Source organism: Nelumbo lutea, chromosome 5 (assembly GCF_056320005.1).
Source record: "Nelumbo lutea isolate HS-2025 chromosome 5, American lotus-T2T, whole genome shotgun sequence".
Classification (NCBI taxonomy): domain Eukaryota; kingdom Viridiplantae; phylum Streptophyta; class Magnoliopsida; order Proteales; family Nelumbonaceae; genus Nelumbo; species Nelumbo lutea.
The window spans coordinates 4363895-4388532 of NC_142688.1; the positions used below are offsets into that span (position 1 = coordinate 4363895).

A 24638-nucleotide genomic window follows, 5' to 3' on the forward strand; every position below is an offset into this window, starting at 1 on the left:
AAGTGTAAAATGATCTTTCTATGAGTCGGGTATGGGCTCAACAAAAGGGGGACCGAATGGCACTGTTCATCTTCCTCTTTCGTTTGAGACGAACAGAGGTGACAGCTATCCCTCATCTCCCACCTCTCCCACTCTCTTTCTCCTCTTTTCTTCTTCTTCTCGTTTCAACCTCTCTGTTTATTCCCAATATTGCCACTATAACTTGTATGGCTTCGAAGATTCGAGGCCTTCTTTCTGTGACATTCTTTTTTTATTATTATTTTAATTAAATTTAATTATATTAAATTCCTGAACCAATGGTTGATGATTTTATTCTTTGATAGTTTACTCCAAAAAAACTGTTATGAAGAACCCAAAGAGCTCGATGTTTCCTTCTATTCTACTCGAACTCCTAGGTTTCAGTTTCAAACTTTTGCTCCAAAGCATTTTTCCACCTGAACTTTCAAATGATCTTCCTGTTGTCGAACATTTCCTTCTATTGTTCGTCTCAAATGATCTTCCCAAAAGTTATTACCTTAACTTTCGAATGGTCACGATCGACAACATTAACATCATCATCGCTGCCACCTTTGGCATGATCGTGCTCTTCTAACTCTGACAATGACAATCCACTCCGATGCACTTTATTCGAGAGGAAGGAAATGGAAACTCAAATTTTCTCACGTTTTTTCACCAAGATCACACTATTTTGGTGCCACACCAATTGCACAATTTTTTAGTCTTACATCCCAACTTTTCTTATCCCGTCCCCTATTTCCTTTGAAATAAATGAGAAATTTTTTTTTTAAATATTCCATTTTTCTCATCCCCATCCCACAAACCAAATGGAGGCTAAATGATTGAGCGGTTGCTGAAACTCTTGATGTACCATGTACCATATGACCGGTTTTCATCCATTTTAGACAAGAATGGAGTACAACTCTTCGAAATATTTTAAATTTTCGAAAAAAGAATAAAGACAAACAATCAAAACTAGCTCTCACCATAAAGTTTTAACATCACAATTCACAATTCACAAATCACATCCAACTCCCATTTCCCAAGCATCTGCAGCAAGTAATTATAGCACACCGAACAGCATCGCAAACATAGCCAAGGCCCCTTTGCAGTGTTTTTTAAATAGGGATACAAAATATGAATTATAATCAAGTCCGTGACGAGGAACAGTTGTTTTCAGATGGGGGGATCTTACTCACATCTGGTTAATATTTGACATGAATCTAAATCCAAATAACAAAAGTGATGTGTATGGAACCATTTAACACTGCGAATCGTTGATTACAGATCACAATAACACCGAGAAAGCCAGAAAACAAACCACCTGATGCTTTCGTTGAGCTCCCTAGTAGTGTCAGTCGAGACTATACACCAAGGCACTGCTGCTTCCTCAAGAGGCAGAAAGAGGTTGAGAGAGACTACAGGAGAAATATCACATAGTTATCTTTCCTTCTGCACCTATTCTTTCCATAATCACAAAATGGAGCACCCTCTTTGAGACTTTCTCTTCTTCTTCTTCTTTTGTTTGGGCGGCTGGAGAACCACCTTAATGGCCGCATCAAAGACTGCCTTAACATTCTGCATTTGCAAGGAGGTTGCACACAACCCATCAATAACAAGGCTACGAGACTTTTCCACAGTTATTCATTAAGGTTAAATCAAGCATATACACCTGCTGGGTTTTTGAGCTACATTCAATGTAAGCAGGAGCTCCAATCAATTTCTTCAGCTCTTCTCCCTTCAACATGAAAACAATCCAGGAAATTATTCTCAAGAAAATTGGACGCTAGAAACCTTTAGGGTTGAAAATGGTATCGTTTGGTCCTTTACCTGAGCAGTAGAAATGGGTACTGCACCAGGGTGATCAACGAAGAACTGCTTGTCATCCCGAAGATCTGCACAGTATAACAAGGAGTCATAAAACAGAAGGATTTGCATCCATTAGTAGAAAAAACAATAATAACAAAAAGGCCGGACATCTGCGACGTAGGATGAGCCACAAATTGCCAACAAGAAATGCCCATGAAATTGAAGCTAAAATACGAGATGCTGTGCATAATAATAAGTTAATAACATTCTGAATTTTCTAGTTTCAACACATGTATGCACACATAAATTACATACAAAGATAGGAAAACACACATTTAACAGTATTACATGGACAAGTACAAAAGCAATAATATAAACAAATGAATAGATGAACGCTACCACTCTAATTTCTATAGAAAGATCTGCATAAGCAGGACAATGAATATCATAAACCATTTTATGCAGATGTCTTGTAAATTCTATTTGTTTTCTTTTTGGCCCTACATAGAAACTTCCTTAGCGTTATCCTGTGACAACCAAGGTAACATTCATCAAAAAATTAGTGTAAATTACAGATGGTCACCCTGTACTCAGGGAGACCACACCAAACTTTGTTGACAACTTTGTTGAAGGGAATATTCCATGCCTCCATGGAGTATCTTTTTTTTTTATCCGCAGAAAAGAAAGATCCGATTATCTCTAGGCTTTTGAAAGATTTGCAACCAAAATAAGTCAAAACATTCAACCAAATTTTGGCAGAATATTTGGAATTTGTCCAGAAATGAGTGTCATAAACCAAAATACAGTAACGCAGATAATGGACATCCAGTATTATCATAGTGCCAACTAGTCAGTTGAGGGTCATACTGACTGCATTACCAACTAGTTGGCTGGTGCCCATCATGTGGTTGACTAGAGTGACTAACATTGAATAAATTGACTGCGTGGACATACAAAGTCAGCCTAGTCAACTTTAATGGCATTTAGTTGGGCTTTTGAAGAAAGATATTTCAAGGCCAAACACACTCAAGATCTTTTCAAATTCCAAAAATGAGGATAGAGTTTGGGAAGCTTGTCATCAAAGGTATCCTAAATTTATAACATATCTTTTGTGGTCAACTACTCAGTGCCCCAGGCACTGACTAGTCACCACATTGCCTGGGAAGAGCCAAAATAAGTAATAATCCCCTTGTCGAATTTGCCAACATTGTGGACATAAGGAGGCAAACCAGAAAACAAATTCTATTACAAAGTAATTGAAAAAACAATTGATGTTATCTAATTGTGGATAATAAGTTGGGGAAAAGGCCGGAAAGCTTGTGGAAACCAAGACAAGCAGTTGAATGAAGGATAACGCACAAAAAGACCAAAGCAAGTCACCAAAATCTAGCCCTAGCCCTGACCAAATTTCAGGAGCTTCCCAAAAGCAAGGCAAAATCTGCTCAATTGATTAAATCTGCCAGGCCTCAAGCTGAGCAGTAAATGATGGTTATACAACTAGGATTCAAAAAGTTCAGTCTCCCCTTGGGCTCAATCTAAGAAAATACCAATGTTCTGAGAACCAGAAAATGCATCAACCTGGGAAAGGGAAAGGTTCACCCTGGGTCCAACCGGATCTCGAGCCATGATGACATAACATATATATTATAAATTATATTAGATCATAATATATTCATAACACAATTATATTCTTCTATAACATATATTTTTTATTTTAGTTTCAAATTTTTATACTAAATATTAAGATCGAGGAAAAAAGGAATTTGTTAGCAAAAATAGTGGGGAAAGGCACCTTTGACACATTGGGAACATGTAGATCTCAAAAAGTTCCCAAAATAAAAAAAAAATGATCATCCCAATTGGACATCCAAGCACAAAGTTGTGGCCTTTAGAAGTTTGCATTTATGTGCTAAAAAAATTCAAAAACCGGCCAGTTTTCTAAAAGCGGGGCCGGATCACCAGTTTTCCAGTTCAACTGTCCAAATCAGTGGGTTTGGTTACCCAATGCAGTTTTAGTGGTACCACTGAACCAGCCAGGGGTCTGGGTCACAATTAATCCGGTCCAACCAGCCAGTCCAGTCCAGTTTTCTGAACACTGGAAAATACTCTTCAAATGCCTATCCTACTGGACTGACCCATTAAATTAAATAAAAATCAAAAATTTAATTATGAAAGAGTAATGAGAAACCAATTCATCAAATTACTCAAGAAAACAAGTTTTATCAATGATGAGATGAGGACTGGTAATTTTGGTACATAAAATGTTGGGCTGGATGGGCCAAGATAGGGAATTACAGCCTATATCTTGCGAAGTGTGCAACCTTGACCATTTGATGCATCATTTGTTTGTGGCAACTTTGTAGCAACACACCGCTAGTTGGAAGAACAGTTAAAATAACTCCACTGCCTTCATTTATTTTAAGCCTTTTTATATACCATTAGCCAATAATTTTCCAACACAAATATTTAAAGCAATTATTAGAAATAATCAGCTATATTAGCAAACAAATGCTCAAAGCTTTGATGTTACTACAAGAAAATGTATCTGGTAAGCCTGTTCCATCAAAAATTAAGATTAAGAAAAGAGATGAAACATCATATAAGAAACAAGGTTTAAAATGCCAGTGTTGGTGGAAATACTGGTCATCCAAATACAAGAAACTGTCAGAAATGTTGGAAACGTCACATGAAACTTCTGTAAAAATTAAAGGCATGTTGGAAACATTGTGAAATATGCAAACTAGCTTCATGTCCAATAGGCAGGCAACAACAATGCTACTCCACATCAGTGTTTTAAAAGTGCAAGGGGCATTTTAAACCCAAGGCACAAGGCGAGGTGCATCTTTTCGAAGCAAGGTGCAAAAGAAATGACTATAAATTCAAAATAAAAAGGCAAAATTTAAAAATTGCAAAATATTAAGAAAATAATAATTAAAAATATAAACTATAATTTTCAAATAAATGTTTTAAAAAACATATTATCTCAAATTAAAATAATTAAACATAACATGTAAAACGTATTTAAAATTAAAATCAAGCATAACATATAAAACATATTCAAGTATGTAAAACTCTCAACCTCTTTATTTTTTTTCCCAATTGCATTACTTCAAATAGCTAATGTAAAATACTAAACATTATGCATTCCTGATTCTACAAGTTGCCTTTATACCAAGCCCCTCAAGGCAAGCCCAAATAAACCCATATTAGGGTCTTAAATTCCTAAATTCTTTTAAAAATTTCTTTTATTAGGATGAATGAATGAGCAACATTAGCAAATAGGGGGTCCAGGGCAGAGCTCCTGGCCTGGCTGCAAGGCATAAAAAACAGAAAAAAAAATGCACAAATTTTCAAGACAAGTGCCTGGGCTGATGCACAGGGCACAGCAGACACACATCTTTTGAAAGCGCTGTGCTTGGGACCTAGGTAAGGCACATACCGTAAAACGTGCCTCCCTTGTGCACCTAGGTGTGCCTTTTAAATCACTTCTCTACATATCTAAAATATCACCACCAGCTAACTTATGTTATAATACTATCTCTTGTACTCCACATAGCACCAAGAGTTTTCATTTGAGGAATATGTCAACTCCAGTAACCTTTTGTGTTGACACCCATGGAAATGGAAATATGTCATGAAAGTATTAGAAAATATATGGACATATATTTAACCATGCATGCCAAGAATGTGTGAACACCTAACCATTTTTTAGAAAACACAAAAAATGCCATGTCAATGCTTATCTTTACCAAACATGTCTTTTGAAGAAAATAGATGTTTAGAAATGCCTCAATTTACATTATACTAAATACCTATTCAAATTTCAGATACAAGGTTAATTCATGAAAACATAATAACAACCCGACACCTGAATTCAAGTGAGTCATACCACAAACCCTACAAAATAAACCTTGCCTATGAAACTAAGGCAGCATTTGGGAAGAGGACAAATGCCGGCTCACTGCATATATGCACTCTGGTTCAGTTTTGTGGGTGTTTGGTAAGAATGTATTTGTGTATTGATAATGACAGCAAAAACTGATTCCCAAGGCATGGTTGCATTCAAATGAGAGCAAAAGTTTGCATCCATGCACTCAAGTTGTTCAATGTAAAAAAGGTGGATTTCATTCTTGGGATTTGTGTTTGTACCTATCACAACTAAAATACATTTCGCAAGAATACAAAATTATCAATACAAAACTAAACCAACTTTGCATTTTTTTTAATGAGACATATTTGCATTTGTCATAGTTCTAAAAGGCTCTCAGGTGTGGCATTGAAATGTACACCTCAAGGTGAGGCAGAGCCAAAATGCCTGGCTTCAGGCACCTTGCCCCTATGTTAAGAGGCTAGCACCTCTCTTAAATACTTATGCTTCATCACCTCGCGCCTCAAAGTGGTGAGGCATAAGCCTCATACAAAAAACACTAAAACTAAAACATGTCATCTATTTTTCTCTTACTAAATGTACATGTTAGAATAGGTATTTTTCCACAAATCTAATTACAATTAACAAAATGAATTAAGTAAAGTTATTTTCATTTAGTAAGAAAGGGTTATAAATGTAAAATAGAATTAAAAAAGTCTCACATTAAAAAGAACATAATTTAATAAAAAATAAAATATACAAATTAACAATGTAAGAAAAATATATTTGGAAAATATATAAGGAAATTAAAAAGAATTTTGATTTGTTGGATATATATGAATAAACTATGAAACATGTAAATTAAATAAGTGGATAATTTTATTTAGGTAAATGATTACCAACAAACATATGATTAATTTTAAGACAAAAAAATATATAAATATAAAAAATTCTATGAAATAAATAAATTGAACCCTTAAAGGCTCATAATAAAAACTATATATACGCAATAAAAAGAAATATGTAATTTTGCTTTAAAATGAAATAACTTCTGTGCTTATATACATAGGTACATTGTATTTATATACATAAAAATTTTAAAAATTATATTTGTACTTTCAGGCTTACACCTCAAACTGCCTTGAGGCTGGCACATCGCCTCTTCAGCACCCAACCGCCTTCCCTCTACCTTTAGTCTTTTAAAACCTTGGCATTTGTAGCAATCATTTTTATATTTGTACTCTTCCCAAATGCAGCCAAAACCTTTTAGAAAAACAGCTAAGTCTAGAGGTCGTCCTATGCTTCTGGGTTAAAGAAAAAAAAGGTAGAACAAAATCAACTATAAAAGGCACAGAAAATTTGATAACCAAAACAACAAGACTTCAAAATGCCCAACTGTTTTAGCCAAATCACAGAACCAGATAGGACCATATAAAGGGTAGAATTAAATCAATTACAAAAGCTACAGCAAAACTGATGACAAAAGAAACACACTTCAAAATTTCCTACTTTAGCCAAATTACGGAACCAGATAGAATGATGCAAGTCTTCAAAAACAAAATGACTGAACTAAAGCAAAATTGAGAAACCACATGGCACAAGATATAATTCTCACCAAGCTTTGTTCCAACAAGAATTACGGGAACACCAGGTGCATAATGCCTCAGTTCGGGAATCCACTGAAAACAACAATCAAAACAAATAACAAATCATTGGCAACCAATAAATCAATATGACAACTAAACATAAATTTCCTTATAGAGAAAGGTAAGCTCCATTTTTTAACACATATATATGATCAAGTCCCCACCTTCTTGGCTACATTTTCGTAGCTGGCCTTGCTAATAAGAGAGAAGGCCAACAGAAAAACATCTGCCCCCCGATAACTCAAAGGTCTTAATCTGTTATAGTCCTCCTGACCTGTTCGATAAAACGAAAAATTCAAACCAGAAGCCAAAATGAAAAACAAAAAATAAAAAGTAACTGGACGAGAGAAAGGAGAATGGAGGGAGAGAACTAGTTAACATTACCAGCAGTATCCCACAACCCAAGGTTGACTGTGTTCCCATCAACAACCACATTTGCACTGAAATTGTCAAAAACAGTTGGTACATAATCCTGTAGTTCATTATAAAAGAAAAGTAAACAATAAGATTTCCATACAATAACCATTCCCACATCCAGAAACAGAAATGAATTTGTGAAAGTGATTTTTCTTCAACAGATATTTCTAGAAATCAAGCAAAGCAACGCTAATTAAAGAAAATCCATAATAGGTAACTCTTATAGCAGGACAGTTATCAGCATCAACTATGAAAATTAAGGGCTTTAGAAAGTGGAAGAATTACAAGCATAAAAAGTTCATCTACCTCAAAGAAAAATAGAAAGAGCCGGAGAGGATTATTTATTTTGGCCCACAACAAAAGGAAACATTAAAATGAAGAAAATAAAATGCAGAGAAATGGCATGGAGGGCAAAAGAAAAGCCGAGCACCGACAAAAACATAAAGCAATATCATATAAGGATTTCAAAAATACGAAATCTCAAAACAAAAATTCTCTTTTCCAATCACTTCCGAAATCAGAGAAGAAACAAACACCGGAAATTAGGAAACAAATACAAAATATGCTACTTCTTTCACATGCTTTCATTGTGTAAATACATTTCGCAAACCGACCTGGAAAAAAAACCATGAAGCCCTAAACAAGCAAGCATTTTCTGTTTCATGGTGATCCACCAAACGAACACAATGGAAAGCCGTAAATTCTTCAGAATCAAACAATATGAATAAAAACATGGAAATTTCAAAGCTCACCGTGGGGAATGTGTTGCTGGTGTAGGAAATCAGCATACATGTTTTACCAACGGCACCGTCCCCGACAGTGACACACTTTATAAACCTAGAAGCGCTCATTTCCGCCGGCGAATCCGCAGATCTTCTTCCGACGACGAAGACGAGCCACTAGAAACGCCAAAATCCTTCCACCTTTGCTCTCTTTTTTTTTCTTTCTTTCTTCACCTTCAACTATACATCTGTCCAACAACAATACCCAACAGAAAACCCCATTTCTCAACAAAACCCTAGCAAAATTAGAACCATAATGCAGGACAGCAAAAGCAAAACCAGAATCAAACAACAACTCCTCCTGCTAGAGAATCGAACCAAACCAAACCCTAACCCTAACCGTCACCAAAAACAAACAGAAAAGTAGAAGAGAGAAATGTGGGTGGATGGAGTACCTAATCTGAAAAACCGCAAGCACATTGAGGGGGGCAAGAGAGAGAGAAGCAAGAGATTGGATACCTTGTAGCCGGGAAACAATGCGGTTGAAGCGTTCGCTCTGCGCTGCGAAACGCCCTTTCGACAGCTATTGCTCTCTATCTCTATGTCTCTATTACCCAAACCCCTCGCCCTCGGTCCAGAAAAATCCCCTCTCCTCACCGCCCAACAAATACCTCTAAAAGAAATGAAATAAAAAATCCCGCCCTCTCTCTCTCTCTACATGTTTTACTTTACCTTCATCTGTTTAACCTTGTTTCTTTCCCACTTCAACCACTCCGGCAGTCCAGCTATTCATAAAACTTCTGTTAAAAATGAGGATAATATGCATTGAAACATAGAGTAATCTTAATATGCCCTACTTGCATGTACGACACGTGGAAAATAATTACGTGGGGTCACGATTTCCAATACTCTCTGATGACTGATCGGATCATTTAAGGATATGGTGAGATGGTCGTGATGATCAACTCAATTAAAGTGATTAAAAACTGACACTCAACTCCTGGTCTTGGATCAGGAAATCTCTCAAGTGGAGTTTACATGGACGGCCTAGATTCCTCCATTCGTATACAGTATACCCAGGACCGTTCACCATTGTAGGCGGATCTTGAATCATGTGTATCTGTGCATATCACGCATGTCTGTACTCTGTACTTCTTTTAATAATTAAATATTATTAATTACTAATATTCTCTCTTTCTTCTTTTGGTATGCTTGCTTGTTTCCTCTTTTAAATTCAAACATTCTTGTTGTTTAATAAAGTGGGGTTTGAGCTTTGAATTATGATCAAACTTCAAACTTGAATGTGTGAAACGAATGCCAAGCCAAGGGCGGTTCCTTTTTATTTATTTTTTTTCACCACAATCACAAAAAAGAAAAAGAAAAGTTTGAATCGGTTCTCTGGACGGTGAGTCCTGAATCTCCTGATTTGCCCTGCCCGGTTAGTCGAGTCATCTCTTTTTTTTATCCACGTGGAAGGATAATATTATAACCATTGCATGCACATGCAGTATCAAATGTTTCATACCCCTTTCTGCTGGTTTCCACCAAATCACCTACCTATACCTTCTGGCATATGGCCCATATGGCAGCTGAAACGTCTTTGTTATGTAGACTTTTGTTGTTGTCACCCTTTTTTTTTCCCATTTTACAACTTCAACTTTTAATCTCATCTAAACAAACAATCTGACTCTTCGGGTGATGGTTGATTTGGGAAAGATGCGACGTGGTTATCTCCATAACCACTTCATTCTCAGGCCACGTCGGCGTTACACATAACAGAAGAGTATAATTAAGGAGAAGTACACAGATTAGGAAGCAAATTCTACTAGGAAAAAGGAAATTTCTCAAAGGCCTGGACGAACACCCTCATCTCAACAACCCTAAGAGCCTTATCCATATAGGATATGAACACCCAACTATAAATAGGTATTCACTGCTCGAGGTAAAGTTGCCAATTGAACTAGATTTGGTCCAACCTCATCCAATCCAATGTGAATCCACTTACAAATGGATTGGACCCAATCCGTTCCAAATCCAATACAAATCAAATCCATTCAAATGTAAATGGATTGGACTAGGTCCAATCTGAACCAAATGAAATATCAAAAATTGTATAAAAAAGAACATATAAAAAATTACAAAAATATATTAAAATGAAAAGAATCTAAAAATTACAAAAATACACCCTTTTGGCATTGAAAAGGCATTTTTGTAAAAGTGCTTTTAAATAAGTATTTTTCATAAAAGTATTTTTATAAAATTATTTTCGTAAAAGTGCTTTCATAAAAGTGATTTTTATACCGGCTTTAGTTTTGATTGATTTCAAATTGGATAAGGGTTTGGCCTTATGATCAGATTATTGGAAATTTGGTTTAGGCCCAATTCAAACTAATAAGAATATGGACAAATTTATTTTGGATTAACCCAATTCAATAAATACAATGGGCAACCCAAATTTGATTTGATAAGGATTGGATCCAACCCAAAACTAGTCGATTGACACCCTAACTCGAGGTAAGGGACCCTTTTTCATAACTGTACTCTCTAAACCTCTCTTTGCAATTTCTTCAACCCAAACCAACACTATTTCAACCTGCTTGGCTCGACTATATTATTCTTGATTTTATTGACTTGAGCGTCAAATTACTTGTCCAGGAACAACTCTTCAAGCCTTTGGCCTTTCTCTTGATTGCTGGTCTCAATGTACGATTTCATCCTTACACCTTAGCCTCGTCCAATTGTCAAAACTATCTGATTATGCCATTGATTCGAAACACCTCAAATCGTACACCTAATTGAAAGAAGGCCCTCCACACCATTAAGTGCATCGGCCAAATTTGCCTTGTCAATCTTCCTTCAGATGTTGCCGGCATGGATAGAAGGTAAAATGGAGAGCTGACCATCCAGAGATCCCTCTCAAGCTGCACATCCATGCAGACAAATAAAACTGCGATGCTTATGACATGGATGGGAACATAATTGGACTTGTCGCTATTATTCTTTCTTTGGACCAAAATTACAGAAACCCATTTCCCCCTCTCTCCATTCCGAATAGATGATAATAGGTAACTTCTTCCCATGTGAATGTACAAGTACACTATTACCATGATCCAGAAGCAGAGAACTAGGAGGAGTGCACAAGGTGGATTGAATCCGTTTATGTCGTTTTCCCTTCCTAAACAGCAAACAGGGCTGGACGGTTGGCCAGACAGCACTCAGCAGGAAGGAAGAATTTCTGTTGTTTGCATCATGGTTGGATCCATGTGGGCATCCATTTGGATCCGGGCCCAAATTTGAATGGTCAATCCCAAAACCCAACACCATGTGATTGGTGTATGGATGTTTAGTACACATGAGAAAACGTTACATCAAGTCATGTCTTTTGCATGTAATGCAATTAGGATTGGTTAATTGAATTTTAGAGTTGCCTTATTCTCAAGCAATTAGTGAAATATAATTATTATTATAAACTATGGTTTTATTTATTAACACTATTGTATTAAAGAAAAGTCCAAATGGATGACAGACACAGGTGACGAAGCGTTTACAGGGAGGGTTGGAGTGTGAACTAGTTCCTGGGTTTCATGTCACATGGAGGACTAATGAGGGTCCCTCCAAACAGTACAAAGGATTGGATACGTGGAAATTCTCCCCCACGTCAGCCCCACGCCCCATTTATTGGATTTTGTCTAATACACACAGACAAAAACAATAGGACACACGTGAACTCGGCTACCTCAGCTCAGGTGCCCTGTCTCTAACTGTGCAACTCCTGTGTCTTGATTCTTCACACAAGCAATCATATATCTCATACTCCAACTAGGGTGTCAATTGGACGGGATTTGGTTCAACCGGATTAAATCCAATTTGAATCCATTACGTATAGACGAGGTTCATTCCAATCCGATGCATATTTTTTATCGGTCCAATCTGTTCAATTTAGTTTTAATTTAGATTGGTTACGATTCAAATTTGGTCATTGACAAATGATACCTGTATTCCTATCTATTAGTGGACCAGAGACTGGTTCAATTTGATCCAATCCAATATAAATAACATTATGGATGAATTAGGTCCAATACAATCCAATATATACTTGGATAATTAAATCTGGACTGATCCAATTTAATGTTTTATTAGTCTGTCCAATCCATCAAAATTGATTTTGATTTAAATGGGTTCAATCAAAAACTGATCAACTGACACCCCTGCCCATACCCATACATATGGCCGATATGGACAATGTGATTAAACAACATGTGGAATATCAACTAGGATGAATCCATAGACCATTCATGGCATGCATCCACATGGCAAAAATAGACGTATCAGCATATGTGGAGGCCAAAAAAAAAGGGGAAAAATCTATCTCATAAGTAAAGGGTAAGTAGTAGAATCCAGAGACTTATTTTGAACTCCGAGCTGTATGTTAATGTGTAACATTCTCTGAAAATCTAAAGAAGCCGAAGCCCAATACATGGCCCGACTAGCAAAAATGCTCCCTATGCAAGTATGCATATACTAGGAATTGAAGTTAATAAGCTGACAAAATGTTATATAAGGGGGATCCTGGTCCCTGGATAAAGGCTATATATGTGGGTATTGAATTTGGGCATTTCCTAAGTTGCCACGTGGAAGAACCCAGAGTCTTGTATAATGAATTCTCCCCATGATAAAGCATAAAGGCATGATGAAAGGACTAACGAGAGTGAGAGAGATATAGGGGGGTCATAGCTTAGCTTTGAAGGGGAGAATCTGAATTGGTGAGAGAAAAAACTCTCAAGTGGTATACATTCAAGTAGGGTTAGTTAGGATGGGCCTTTGCTTTTGAGTATACACACTCATGAGTCATGAGCCATCTAAACCGTTTTCGGTGGGACACTTGGATATGAAAAAAGCGGTGGTTGGTTGAGTTGGTAGTAGTGTCTCGGGTCCCACAACCCTTGAAAAGCCAAATAAAGAGGTGTCTAACAAACTTTTGTGCCAGGCTTGGTTCATCTCAATTGAGAAAGATGATAGAGGAGGCAATGTTGACTTGGTGATGCCCACTGTGGCATCAAATAAAGTGCACATTTTAGGGCTACTGCGACCTAATCTGTTAAATATAAGATGCACTAATCCTATATAGAGTCAATCTTGCTTGGAGTACTACAACAGCTTCCAGACTCCAGAGAGTCCAGACCCTGGCTGGCTATTAGCTGTTCTTGCCCATTTAACGCTCTCTAAGTGCCCACTTGCCTTTGCACTCATTGGTTTTATCAACAACACTTTAAGTTTAAACCAAGTTAACGCCTTAAGCAATAAGGAATGGCAACGGCCAATAGTCGGGTTTGGAGTGGGTATTATACTTCTATCCCTAATTTCAATATTTAAATAACCCCTGTTTTTTATCCCCATTTTTGTCGAGGAGGAAAATGAACCTCTATCCCCGATCCTCCGGACCAATTTATTGAATGGGTTTTGCTGTTGATGTACACACCAATATTGGGCTCAGCCCTCTTGCGGAAACAATTCAACAGTGCTGTAACCAAGGATGTAGTTTATTTAAATGGGGCAACGGCGGGGTAATTGAATTCCTACAAGTACAGTCTAGTCAAGCAAATTCCTATTCTTTTAATATTTTTCTGGGATGGGTTGGTTGGCGGATCTAATCACGGATTGGCCGCTCCGATTCGCAGAAATATGTTACAAGTTTTTGCAAGCATAATCCGTTAATCACGGCAGTAAGTACAGAAAAGAAAAATTGGGATCACATGGGGTGTTCCACACCAACCCCATGTGCTTGGGTGACCAACTCTCCTCCTTCTCCTACTTCTGATTCTACTGCTGCTATCTTTCTTTTCCTTTGATATTTTGGTGTCGTTAGTGAGATTCCATATCACACCTAAAGCAAAGTTTAATTAAATAGGACAAAGGGGACGGCGTTATTAGCCTATCCGTTTTTATGTTTGAGTTCTTGTCAATGTAAATTATATTTAATTATTATATATGTATAAGGAAAAAAAAAGGGTTTGTTTAGCAGTTGGTAACCTACTATCAGAGTTGTCGACTCATGTTTATCCCTGTGATTGATTATGACTGGACTTGGTTCTTAAGCTATTGGGCTCAACACTATTCAGTAAAAAATTAAGGGTATGTTTGGCTCACATGAATAGGGATCTGGTATGGATCATTCTTGCTGGAAAGGCGTTTGAGGGAATGACCCTCTTCTTTAAGAATGAAATCTCATTCTAATTTATCCCAATTCGGATTCTAACTGCAAATCAAACTGACCCTAAATATTTCTTATTTAAATGATGAGTTGAACAATTTTACCACTAGATTTTTTTTTTTTTTTTTATTTGTCTTTTGGCAAGACTTAAACTACATTATTGTTTATTTTATTCACAGTAACACTATGGGCATCATTCTCGTGTATGGGCATATTTGTTTTAACTTTTATGTATCGCCTGTAAACCAAAATCTAGAAAACTAACAAAGCAAAGCAAAGAAATTAAATGCACAGAGAAGACAGGATTTACATGATTAGGGTTGGGCAATATATGTCTACGTCCATCGATGAATCCCCTGTGAAATCCATTATATTCTCAGTTGGTAGTTGCCCAAGAATAGAAATTTCTCTCATAAACCCTAACTCAGCCCCCAATGAGAATGAATACACGGCATCTACATAAAATTACCTCTCCTCTTCAATGGTAATTTCTGTTTTCTCCCGCTTGGTGTCTGTAACTCTGTATGATCTGTGTTTTTGGCTTAATTTGGAAAGAGTATAAATACAAATATGTATACAAATATGCACTGTACATATTTGTATTTGAACTCTTCCAAAACTGAGAGTCTGAGACTTGTTTATGTTGATCCAAATGGTATACACCCTTTCATACTTGGGCTCCACTGCAGCCATTCATATTGAAGTGATAAATAAGAAAAGCCTATTCAACTGTCATCTTCAAAATCAACCTATATCACTACTTTTGGGCTTTCGCATTGCATTTCTGGTCCCAAGCACATATGGTGGGAGTTTCCATCAGTTTGGAAAGTGATATGATTTGTCTAACCAAATTCTTGTCCATAAATCTCTATTCGGTATCATTAGTTCCCATCACAGAGGACGGAAGGAAAAGAAGGGAAACTTTATTTGGTGAATCATTTCTTATCATTTTCTCCCTGTACTCTTCCTTGTGTTTGTGTATTTAGTCATTGAATTGATTGGGCTAAATTAAGGGAAAAAAGTCAGAGAAACGGACTCACATACATACAGCTAGATCCAAGTAGAAGTGGAAAGGGCAATTGCCTGAAGTCTACTGTCAAATTCAATACTCATGTAGTTGGATTTACTTCTACCCCATTTTGGTTCAAATCATGGCAGGTTTGATTCAACCTAATCAATTCATTTACTTGTGTGAATTGATTTGAGCCTAAAGCTTTTCAGTGCGTGCCAGAGAGTGGGGTACTAATAGCAATAAGCACGAGCATGTCAGTCACACTTTCAGTTGAATTCCAAGCTGGGCCAGATTGAGGGAGGTTTAGTGGGTGTTTGACATTGTCGTTTTTTTGAGAAAACGGCACCGAAAGCACTGCTTCAAACAATACTTTTTTGTCTACTACTGTTTTTTTAATATATATATTATTCTAGACAACGCTTTCAAAATCAGGAAAATGTGATTAAGAATAACATCAAATTTAATGTTTTCTATGAAAATGGTACATTATTGTCAATGATGTAATGATGTGACATTAATGTGGCATCATCTTGAATGTTGAATAATATAGACCATGTTGAAAATCAGTGATATTTTCTTAGAAAACAGCCTATGTGGTATCACCAATTCCAAACAAAAAATAGGTACTATTTTCTCAACTGGGTCGAGAAAATAAAAAACGGTGATTACAATCCAAATGCCTAGCACCATTGCCAAACACCTACTTAATTAATCCAACTGGGTCGAGAATTGCAATCCTTTCTCTCAACCACTGTTTTTAAAACCAGATCGGATCAGATGGTCAGACCGGAAAAACCAGGAATCAGTCACCTAACCGGTTCTGTGTTCCTCCAAAACTGCTTTTTCCCTCAAAACCGTTGATTTTGGTCAGCAAACTACTGAATAAGTCAGTTAACCGTTCAAACAGTTTTGACCATTTTCCAATTTTTTTATTTTTTTGTCAGAATGGGCCAGCCGTTTGGGTCAAACAGTCATACCATTCAAACCGGCAACCAGACCCCCTGACCGGTTCGTTTTTAAAAACCATTCTCTCAACTTTCTTCTCTCATACTTTCAATCAAGCCAAACACAGCCTAATTTTTATTTAAAAGTACAGACAACCAAACAAATGCCTACTTACTAATCTCGACGTAAGGAAAAGGGCAGAACAACTGAAAGCCCAGAACCGCGAAATCCGATGGATCCAGTCGTATGTCAGATGTGTGAACGAACTACATCTACAAAAGTGTAATGTTCAGAATATACAGGCAGCAGGTGATAATTTTCAGTATCAACAACCTGCGCCCTGCGGTTACGAATCACATGGGCCCCCGCGGAAAGGGTGCGTGGGCCTATATTATTATACAGGAGTCAGGAAGCCATTCGCAATCCCTCATCTCATCATCATTTAGCAATCTTAGCCAACATGCTTAAGACGAAGAGGATCAGAAGTCAGAACTCAACAGAACCACTAATCCCACCTAAAAATCAGCGTGATTATGTCGGAACAAAGGCTGAGATGTGACAGTGGAGTTGGTTGTTACTTCAAGTTCAACCAATTGCAGGTATTAAGATATACTAAGGAATTTCCTTTTCTGACAGCCTGAAATCAGTTGGTACACGCATGCAAGGAACAATTATCAGCAGATAATCTATAAGCATTTGCGGGAACAGACAAATGCAAGTGTCAAAAAAAGCTTTTTGTTCAAGTAGCTCTATTCTTTTGGAGAACTTCCGGTACAAATTATCCTGCTGCGTTTTATATATTAGGGATAAGTTAGTTGTGAACTTTTTCAATCCATTGAATGTGGAGTTCAGAAAAACCACTTGAATTTCCTTCAGCCACCAATGAAGGTTGATGGCATCGATCTTTCCATTTGCTAAACTTTACGTTCTCCTTGCAACACAAGATGATGGCATGATGACTGGTACAAGCAAGGGGTAAATAATGGCCTGATTGGTGAGAAGGGTTCACCCCCGGGTCTCACCCTTCTTCATCTGAGCTAACAAGATCCAATTCAATCATCTTCACCGTCTGATCAGTTTTCTTTCTTTTTGCCTCTGAATTTTGGTTTTTTACATTGGTGCAAATCGACATCATGGCTGATGATAACCTGAACAGTAGTGATACATGCATCTATATTCAGTGCGAAATCAAACCACATTTTACAAATTTGAAGAAATTTTCTTTAAACGAAAGAATATCCATGCCCATAATTCACCTCTTCTCTGAGCTACCAGAGCTACCATTTTTCTGATCATGCATCTCATATCCTTTACTTGAACTTTTAGGATACATCTTTCCTGTGAGAAATAGAACACAAGGCTTAAACAAAGAAAAAGCACAGGAGTACAGACGTTGCCAAGAGATGAGAATGATTTTAAACCTGTAACTTCCGTGAGGAATCTTATTCCTTGTGAGTGAGCATTAGTTGTCACTTTACCTGCATTACTTTATATTTACATACAATATTTAGATAATGTTAGCAATAAATAACAACACTCTGCAGATATCCGCTTCCATGAATCATAATATTCAACTAGTTTAAAAGAAGTTTGAGATGGTGGTTCCTAAAGCTGAAAACTGAAATGCTCTTAAACAAATGTTCAAAGTTGAATTTCATCCTGCTCATAGTCCTATTGGTGTACTTTCTACTCAAGTTCTTGAAGCAATTTGGAGGAGAAAGCAGTCCCTCCCTCACTCTCCTATTTAGATATTAACCTCTCCTCTCCTAATTCAGATCCTTGGTTCTTCCACTTTTTCCCACTACATTTACCCTAACAGGACATTCTCCACCCTCCCTTCCTACATCATATGGCAATTTTGTTTCTTCCGGAAAACAAAATCATACATGTTGGTGAAATCCCATTTAGTTTTGGAAAATTAACCAACAAATCAGTTAACCTTTGGCATTTTAGAGTTGAAATTTACCATGAAAATGTGGCTGACATTTTTTGGAGTACTGGCCAATAATGCAAACCACATATTGGTAAACACCCCCTTGATTAACTGTTTTGATGACAATATTGCAAGTCACTTTTAAGCAAAAGATTTCTGAACACATCTTAACATGATTTTGCTGACATAACAGTTATTTTTGTTGATTGATTGAAAAAAACAGTTATTTTTGTTTTAGAGGCCATTGCTTGGTGTAATGGTAAAATCTCAGGTTGACAGTGTCAGACCATGGATTCGAGTCTGAGAGTAGCCACTTTGTGACAAAATGTCAAAGGTTAGATCTGAACGCAGTACATACCTCTCAAGATTCCAGATCACTCCAACATTGGGTAATGGCTTTTAAGGAATTGTTTTTGTTTCAAAAAACAAAAGCATACATATTGGCGAATACCCCCTTAATTTAACTGTTTTGAGGATAATATTGAAAGTCACTTTAAGCTTAAGATTCCTGGGCATACCTTAATGCCTTCTTTAGTCCATCCACAGATAACACTTTAACTGGTTGCATGGGCTTTCTTAAATTACTTTTGTCTGAGAGAGGATCAACCAAGTATATTCCTTCAGACTTCAGGGGTTTCATAAAGGCTGTCTGCAAGTTGCTGATGAACATGAAGGGAAACTTTTTCTGCTTTAGAACATAAAATAAATGGCAGAAAACAGCTAACAAACTCAACATACTATAATGCAGAAAAATACTTGCCCTCCTCTGAGCTCTGGACGACTAACAGAGTATTTTTGGGATGCTTTCTGCCAAAAAAGAGATCAAAGAAGTATTTGATTAATCATTTGAGACAGAAGCTAATGTTGAAACAAATATTGAATGACAATTTTGGTATCCATTCTTACCGACATATGGTACTTGCAATACATGCCATGGCGTCTGAAATTACAGTGACTTGGTTAGATCAAATTTCATAATATCCCCAAGTCAAAATAAACTTTGGTACAAGAAAAGTGTAACTAAAAAAAGAATAGCAGCAATCTCATTCTTTTATTTATTATATTATCAGAAAACAATATGCACTTATTCATGGTCATGGACAATGAATACATTGCAAATACTCGTTACATCATCAACTTTGAAGAACAGTAAGCAATGAGGCTATGAAAAGAATGTGGTTAAAACATGTCAAGGTCACACTTCAAGCTTAGTCGTTCTTGTTCTTTAACTCTTTTCAACCATTACATGCACCTACTCTAATGCAAAGCCATGCAACCCACTCTAATTGGGAGTCAGCTTCAAGCTTAGACATTGTACTAAAAAAAAAAAAAAGAAGTCTGCAATTGTGATTTTGTGCGGGTTGATACTGCTTTTTGCATGATACTGACCATACATACATTATGAAACTTCAATGTTTGCTGCTAGAGTGAACTAGAGAGTAAGAGTTGGCTATGGTGGAAATACTTTCTTCAGAACAATGTACAACTTCCTCATCTGGAATGAAAATTATGGGTGGTGTTAAATAAGCAGATGATCCATCATCTATTACACACTAGCTACAAGTCTGAAACTGTGACAAATCATATTTCTCTGACTATTTAGTTCTGTGAGAGACGATATTGGACGCAAACTGGGAGTGGCTACATCTTCAACCACAGGAAAAAGTTCAAATGTGTTCCACTATCCCTATATAGACTCTTAAGCATCTTAATATATTCTGATGCCAATTAGGGCTAAATTTCCTTTTGTGTTCTAACAGAATACTGACCATGAAAAAGCAAGAACTGGAAAATTGTTACAAAATTTTCTAATGCCAAATATCATGCCATGAAACCTACTCTGGATTAAACAATATTTATCAGTTTATATTAAGGGAACCTAAGATTGGCCTATGCCAATATGCTTGAGATGAGAAATTGATATTTGAATTAGGAACTGTTGCATTTCCATGAATGTACATATCAAGTTATCAACCAGTGTATAGATTAAAGTTCAACCAATTTACCAGTAAAATCCAATAACCAAGTATTTCTAGAAACACTTGGAAGGCTTTTTGTTTGCAACTACTTCTGGAAATGATAACTTATGCTCCGTTGGCAAATAAAACTAGTTCAAAAATCTTTTATACTTCTTGGGAATTTAAAACACAAAGATCTATTATTTATGACTGAGAAAATAGAAATCACATCAAACAATTGCAGCCTTTCATGTAGGAAAGTTCAATAGATAGCTTGGTTGTGAAGACCATCTAATCCAAATTGACTGCAATATCCTCAAAGAAAAGAAAAGATCCCAAGTAGTATAAACGTTATTTTGGATTAAAAAGAGAAATAAATAAAGGTGATAGCTTGAATTAACGTAAATCCACCTCTAGTCTTATGGGGCAAGAGACCAAAGGGGCTATTTGATAACAGCTGAATTGGATGTCTTATTGCTTTATCCTTTATGGATGAAATAATTAAATAATAAATATAAAATGATATAGTAAGCAACTAACTTCAGCTTCAGCCATTAAGGAACTCACAACTTCCTTAATGACATATCCACTAAAAGACAAAGCAATAAACTATTCAGTCCATCCACTTCAGCCGTTTATCAAATGGCTCTTAGATGATTAAGTTTAGTCCTCAGGAGATTATCCTAAGGCCAATATAGGATTATAAACATAATTAAGTATAGGAAAAAACAAAATAGATGAAAAAAGAGAAAGGTGGTTATATTAACAGTTCATCTCTAATGATGAAATCAAACTCAGGTTCACAGTACCATTACAGAAAATAGCATTCATCCACTTCCAATGAAGAAAAAACACAGCATCCATAGACAATCCATTCTAAAATTGAAGAGGGGTTGGGTGCAAATCATACCAACATTGATCAACAAACAATGTAGTTAAGTCTAGGGATGCAAATGGATCAGATTTGAATCAGGGTATATTCGAATCCAATCCAACACTGTGCATATCGGATCTGATCCGATCCGAAGATCTGATTGGATCTGATAGGACTCTATTTGAATTCGAATCCTATCGGTAAGTCGAATATTCAGATATGATCCGATCCAACTTGTTTTCCTTAAAAATTAACAAATTATTAAAAGAAAAATAAAATATACTAACTTAAGTAAAGCAAAAACAAAAAATACAAGTATTTTTAGTTATTTTCATCATATATATACATGTTTTTATAAAAAAAATGAATAGTATAACAAATTTATAAAAATATAATATAAAAAATATATTTATATTTATAAATATATAACATACATCGGATCGGATCACGATCCGATCCATTTGCACTCCTAGTTAAGTCTATCAGAGATTTGAAAGTAGTGTGCCATATATGTACAGAGGGAAATAAGATGGTTAATAGCATTTTAAGCTGGGAACTGATTTGACTGAGTAGAAGGTTGCCAAGATCATTTAAAAGCATCTTCATCCTGAATGGAATGAACTTTCTTGGTCTCAAGATAGTTTCACAAGTTAGTTTCTATTGGAACTCCAACTGTTCTTGTGTGTTGGCATATCTGAGGTAAGGCCTCATCCCCCCTCCCACACCCATACCACAGGTAAAAAATGAAATGAAAAGAAAAGAAACTTTGTATCTCTGGTCATTAGTTGGGTTGCATTGGGAGGGATGGTTTTCTTTTCTTCACCATATGCATGGCTTTGGGCCAAGGAACAGAGACCCATAACCACCTAGATTGTACCTTCTTTTGCATTATCTATAAAATTAAAGGGTCTGGCCTGGGACCATGGGTGAATTTCAGGCACTCTTTTAAAGCAGTGCAATTGCATTAAAAAGGAATAAGAAATAAACTTTGTAGGAATTTTCAAACTCATTTTTTTCACTCTCCTAAGATGTAATAAATATTGCAATGCAATTAAATAAGGAAAATAAGGTTCATGAGACCAATAAAACAATAGGGTTCAAGAGGAACATGAGAATGGAAAACACACAAAGAGCCAAGAAGGATGGTATAATTTCCAGTTGAACCCTGACTCTGACTAATTGCTTACCGTTGAAAGTCCAGATGTCAATTCAGGATACATAAGAAGGGGCTACACATATGTAATCTTTTAACGTAAAAAATTGGGATGGTGACTAGAAAAAGGGAAATTAACTGTTTTTGATCATTTGGAATCTCAACATAGCTAGAGGGATAAGGATTTTACATTACAATCAGCAATGTAAAATTCATTCAATACTACTGTCAGTTCTATTTCAGGCACTGTGAGTTGCGTACTTATTTATGATCATTGTACAAGCCAACCCGTCCTTCCTTTTTCCTTTGCAAATTCCATAATCCACAGAGGTGCCGATCTTTAAAATCTGACCAGCTGAATACACGCTCAGAGAAAACCCCTTGCCCTACCAAAAGATTACGGAGTTAAGAATGTCTTAGATATAAACATATACATCTTCAACTTCATTACATTCTTAGAATATTACCTCGGCATCCTTTCGAATATTGGAATTGAAAAAAGCAAATACAGTCGCTGCATGTTCCTTCCAGTACTTGGTATAAGCATCTCCAAACAAGAAAACAGGAACAGTTTTTTCATCCAAACAACCAATTTTCCATATACAATAATTCTTTCCGGTGGAGCTCACTTTTGGATTCCCCTTCTCGGTCAAAACTCCAACAGTCGCCCAACAACCGGAAAGAGTATCACCCATCAGCAAATTCCTGATATTTTTCAATGCATGAGATCACAAGACAAAAAAAAAAAAGATCAAACGTGTAAGTACAGTATAGTTTATCGCAACTTGAATCAAGTAAGCAGTTAGTACCTTATTACGGGCAACCGGACAAAGCGGATATCAGAGAAATGGCTGCTCAGTTCAGCGGGGGAGAGCAACTGATTCCTGAACATGGAAAAATATAACCAGAAACCATTTTGATACTATCCTTCTGAGTTGATGAAACAACTAGGGAGAGGGAAAGAAGGAGATAGAGATTTCGTTAATTTTCAATCTGAGTTGTTAATAGAATCACCTAATTCGCAAACCCGAGAACTTTTCAACATCAGCATCATTTAAGTTCTTGGGCTTGGTCAGCTTGGGAACCTTCTCGAGGATGTCGGGCTCATCTTCGAGGTAATCTTCAACAGCATTTTTGAATACAGACATGTCCGCATTACAGCCCTTTCGTTTCGGTGACCCATCATCCGAAATGTAACCTGCGAAATCATGAAACTAAGATAAAACACCACGGAAGATGGATCTCCACGAAAACCCGTATAGGGAGAAAGAGAAAAGGCAAATGAAGAGTAGGATGGTCCGTCCGCTTCAGAATCAATATGAAACAAGCCTACCTGATTCCGAGAAGCGAGTAGTAGAAGGAGAAGCAGGTGGGGTTTCCAAAACCCTATCTTGAAGAGACAGAAGAAGATCAAGATCGTCTTGGTGGGTGGACATGGTGGCTTTCTTTGCGAAGATGATAGATCAGTCACAGTGACTAGGAGTTCCCTGAACGGAACCGAATGTCTTTCTTCTGTTTTGGCACGGTGGCCTTGTGGAAATGTGGAGGGAATTTCAAATCTTGGGAGGGAGAAGTCCGAGAGGAAAGTATATAGGTTTTGCTTGCCGCGTCTCGCGAGAAAGTAAAAATTAGAAGGATCGTTATTAGAACACCCCCTATAGTTTCACAGGTTTATTTAAACCTACCCTATATTTTACATTTTACCACCCTCCGTCGTCCTTCTTCTGTCTTCGATCGTTTTTGGGTGACTCCCCTAGCGAGTTACCAGTATCCCCCTTATTTTCTTCTCCCTCTCTTCCTCTCTTATCCGTTTTTCTCCACTTCTCCTTGTTCTTTCACTCCTCTCTCTCCTTCCGCTTCTCCCTATCTTGTTTTTTCTTTTTGTTCTTTTATGCAGGGATTTTGATATAAGAGGTTAACTCTTCCTTGAAGATTTTGGTGTTGGGTGGTGGCTTTCATCACTTATTTGGCTTTTACTGCGTTGGTAGTTTTTTTCAAAGCGTATTTCACTGGCAGTTGCAATTCCAGATGATTACAGTTCCAACGGTTATGGTTTCAAATGGTTATAGTTCAGACGGTGACAATTCCGATAG

At 36.7% G+C, this 24638-nt stretch overlaps 2 protein-coding genes across 3 annotated transcripts; both read right to left on the reverse strand.

Moving 5' to 3' along the window:
• Nucleotides 1-953: 953 nt before the first annotated feature.
• On the reverse strand, nucleotides 954-9415 carry LOC148849933 (rac-like GTP-binding protein ARAC3). Of its 2 annotated transcripts, none has more exons than XM_088943188.1 (8): nucleotides 8979-9415; nucleotides 8490-8707; nucleotides 7705-7792; nucleotides 7485-7594; nucleotides 7290-7353; nucleotides 1828-1892; nucleotides 1670-1735; nucleotides 954-1575 (listed from the first exon to the last, which is right to left on the reverse strand). In XM_088943188.1, the coding sequence occupies exons 2-8, from the start codon at nucleotides 8586-8588 to the stop codon at nucleotides 1471-1473; spliced, it is 597 nt and encodes a 198-aa protein (XP_088799314.1). In that variant the 5' UTR covers nucleotides 8589-8707; nucleotides 8979-9415; the 3' UTR covers nucleotides 954-1470. The 2 variants fall into 2 exon arrangements, with proteins under 2 accessions (XP_088799314.1, XP_088799315.1); XM_088943189.1 differs by having other exon boundaries at nucleotides 8915-9270.
• A 7790-nt stretch (nucleotides 9416-17205) lies between these two features.
• Nucleotides 17206-24509, reverse strand: MCM10 (minichromosome maintenance 10). The gene is made up of 11 exons (XM_088943194.1): nucleotides 23879-24509; nucleotides 23560-23743; nucleotides 23355-23429; nucleotides 23013-23250; nucleotides 22807-22931; nucleotides 19467-19500; nucleotides 19321-19367; nucleotides 19079-19219; nucleotides 18049-18113; nucleotides 17884-17965; nucleotides 17206-17775 (listed from the first exon to the last, which is right to left on the reverse strand). Exons 1-11 carry the CDS (start codon nucleotides 23979-23981, stop codon nucleotides 17646-17648), a joined length of 1224 nt encoding a protein of 407 aa, XP_088799320.1. The 5' UTR covers nucleotides 23982-24509; the 3' UTR covers nucleotides 17206-17645.
• Nucleotides 24510-24638: the final 129 nt, after the last annotated feature.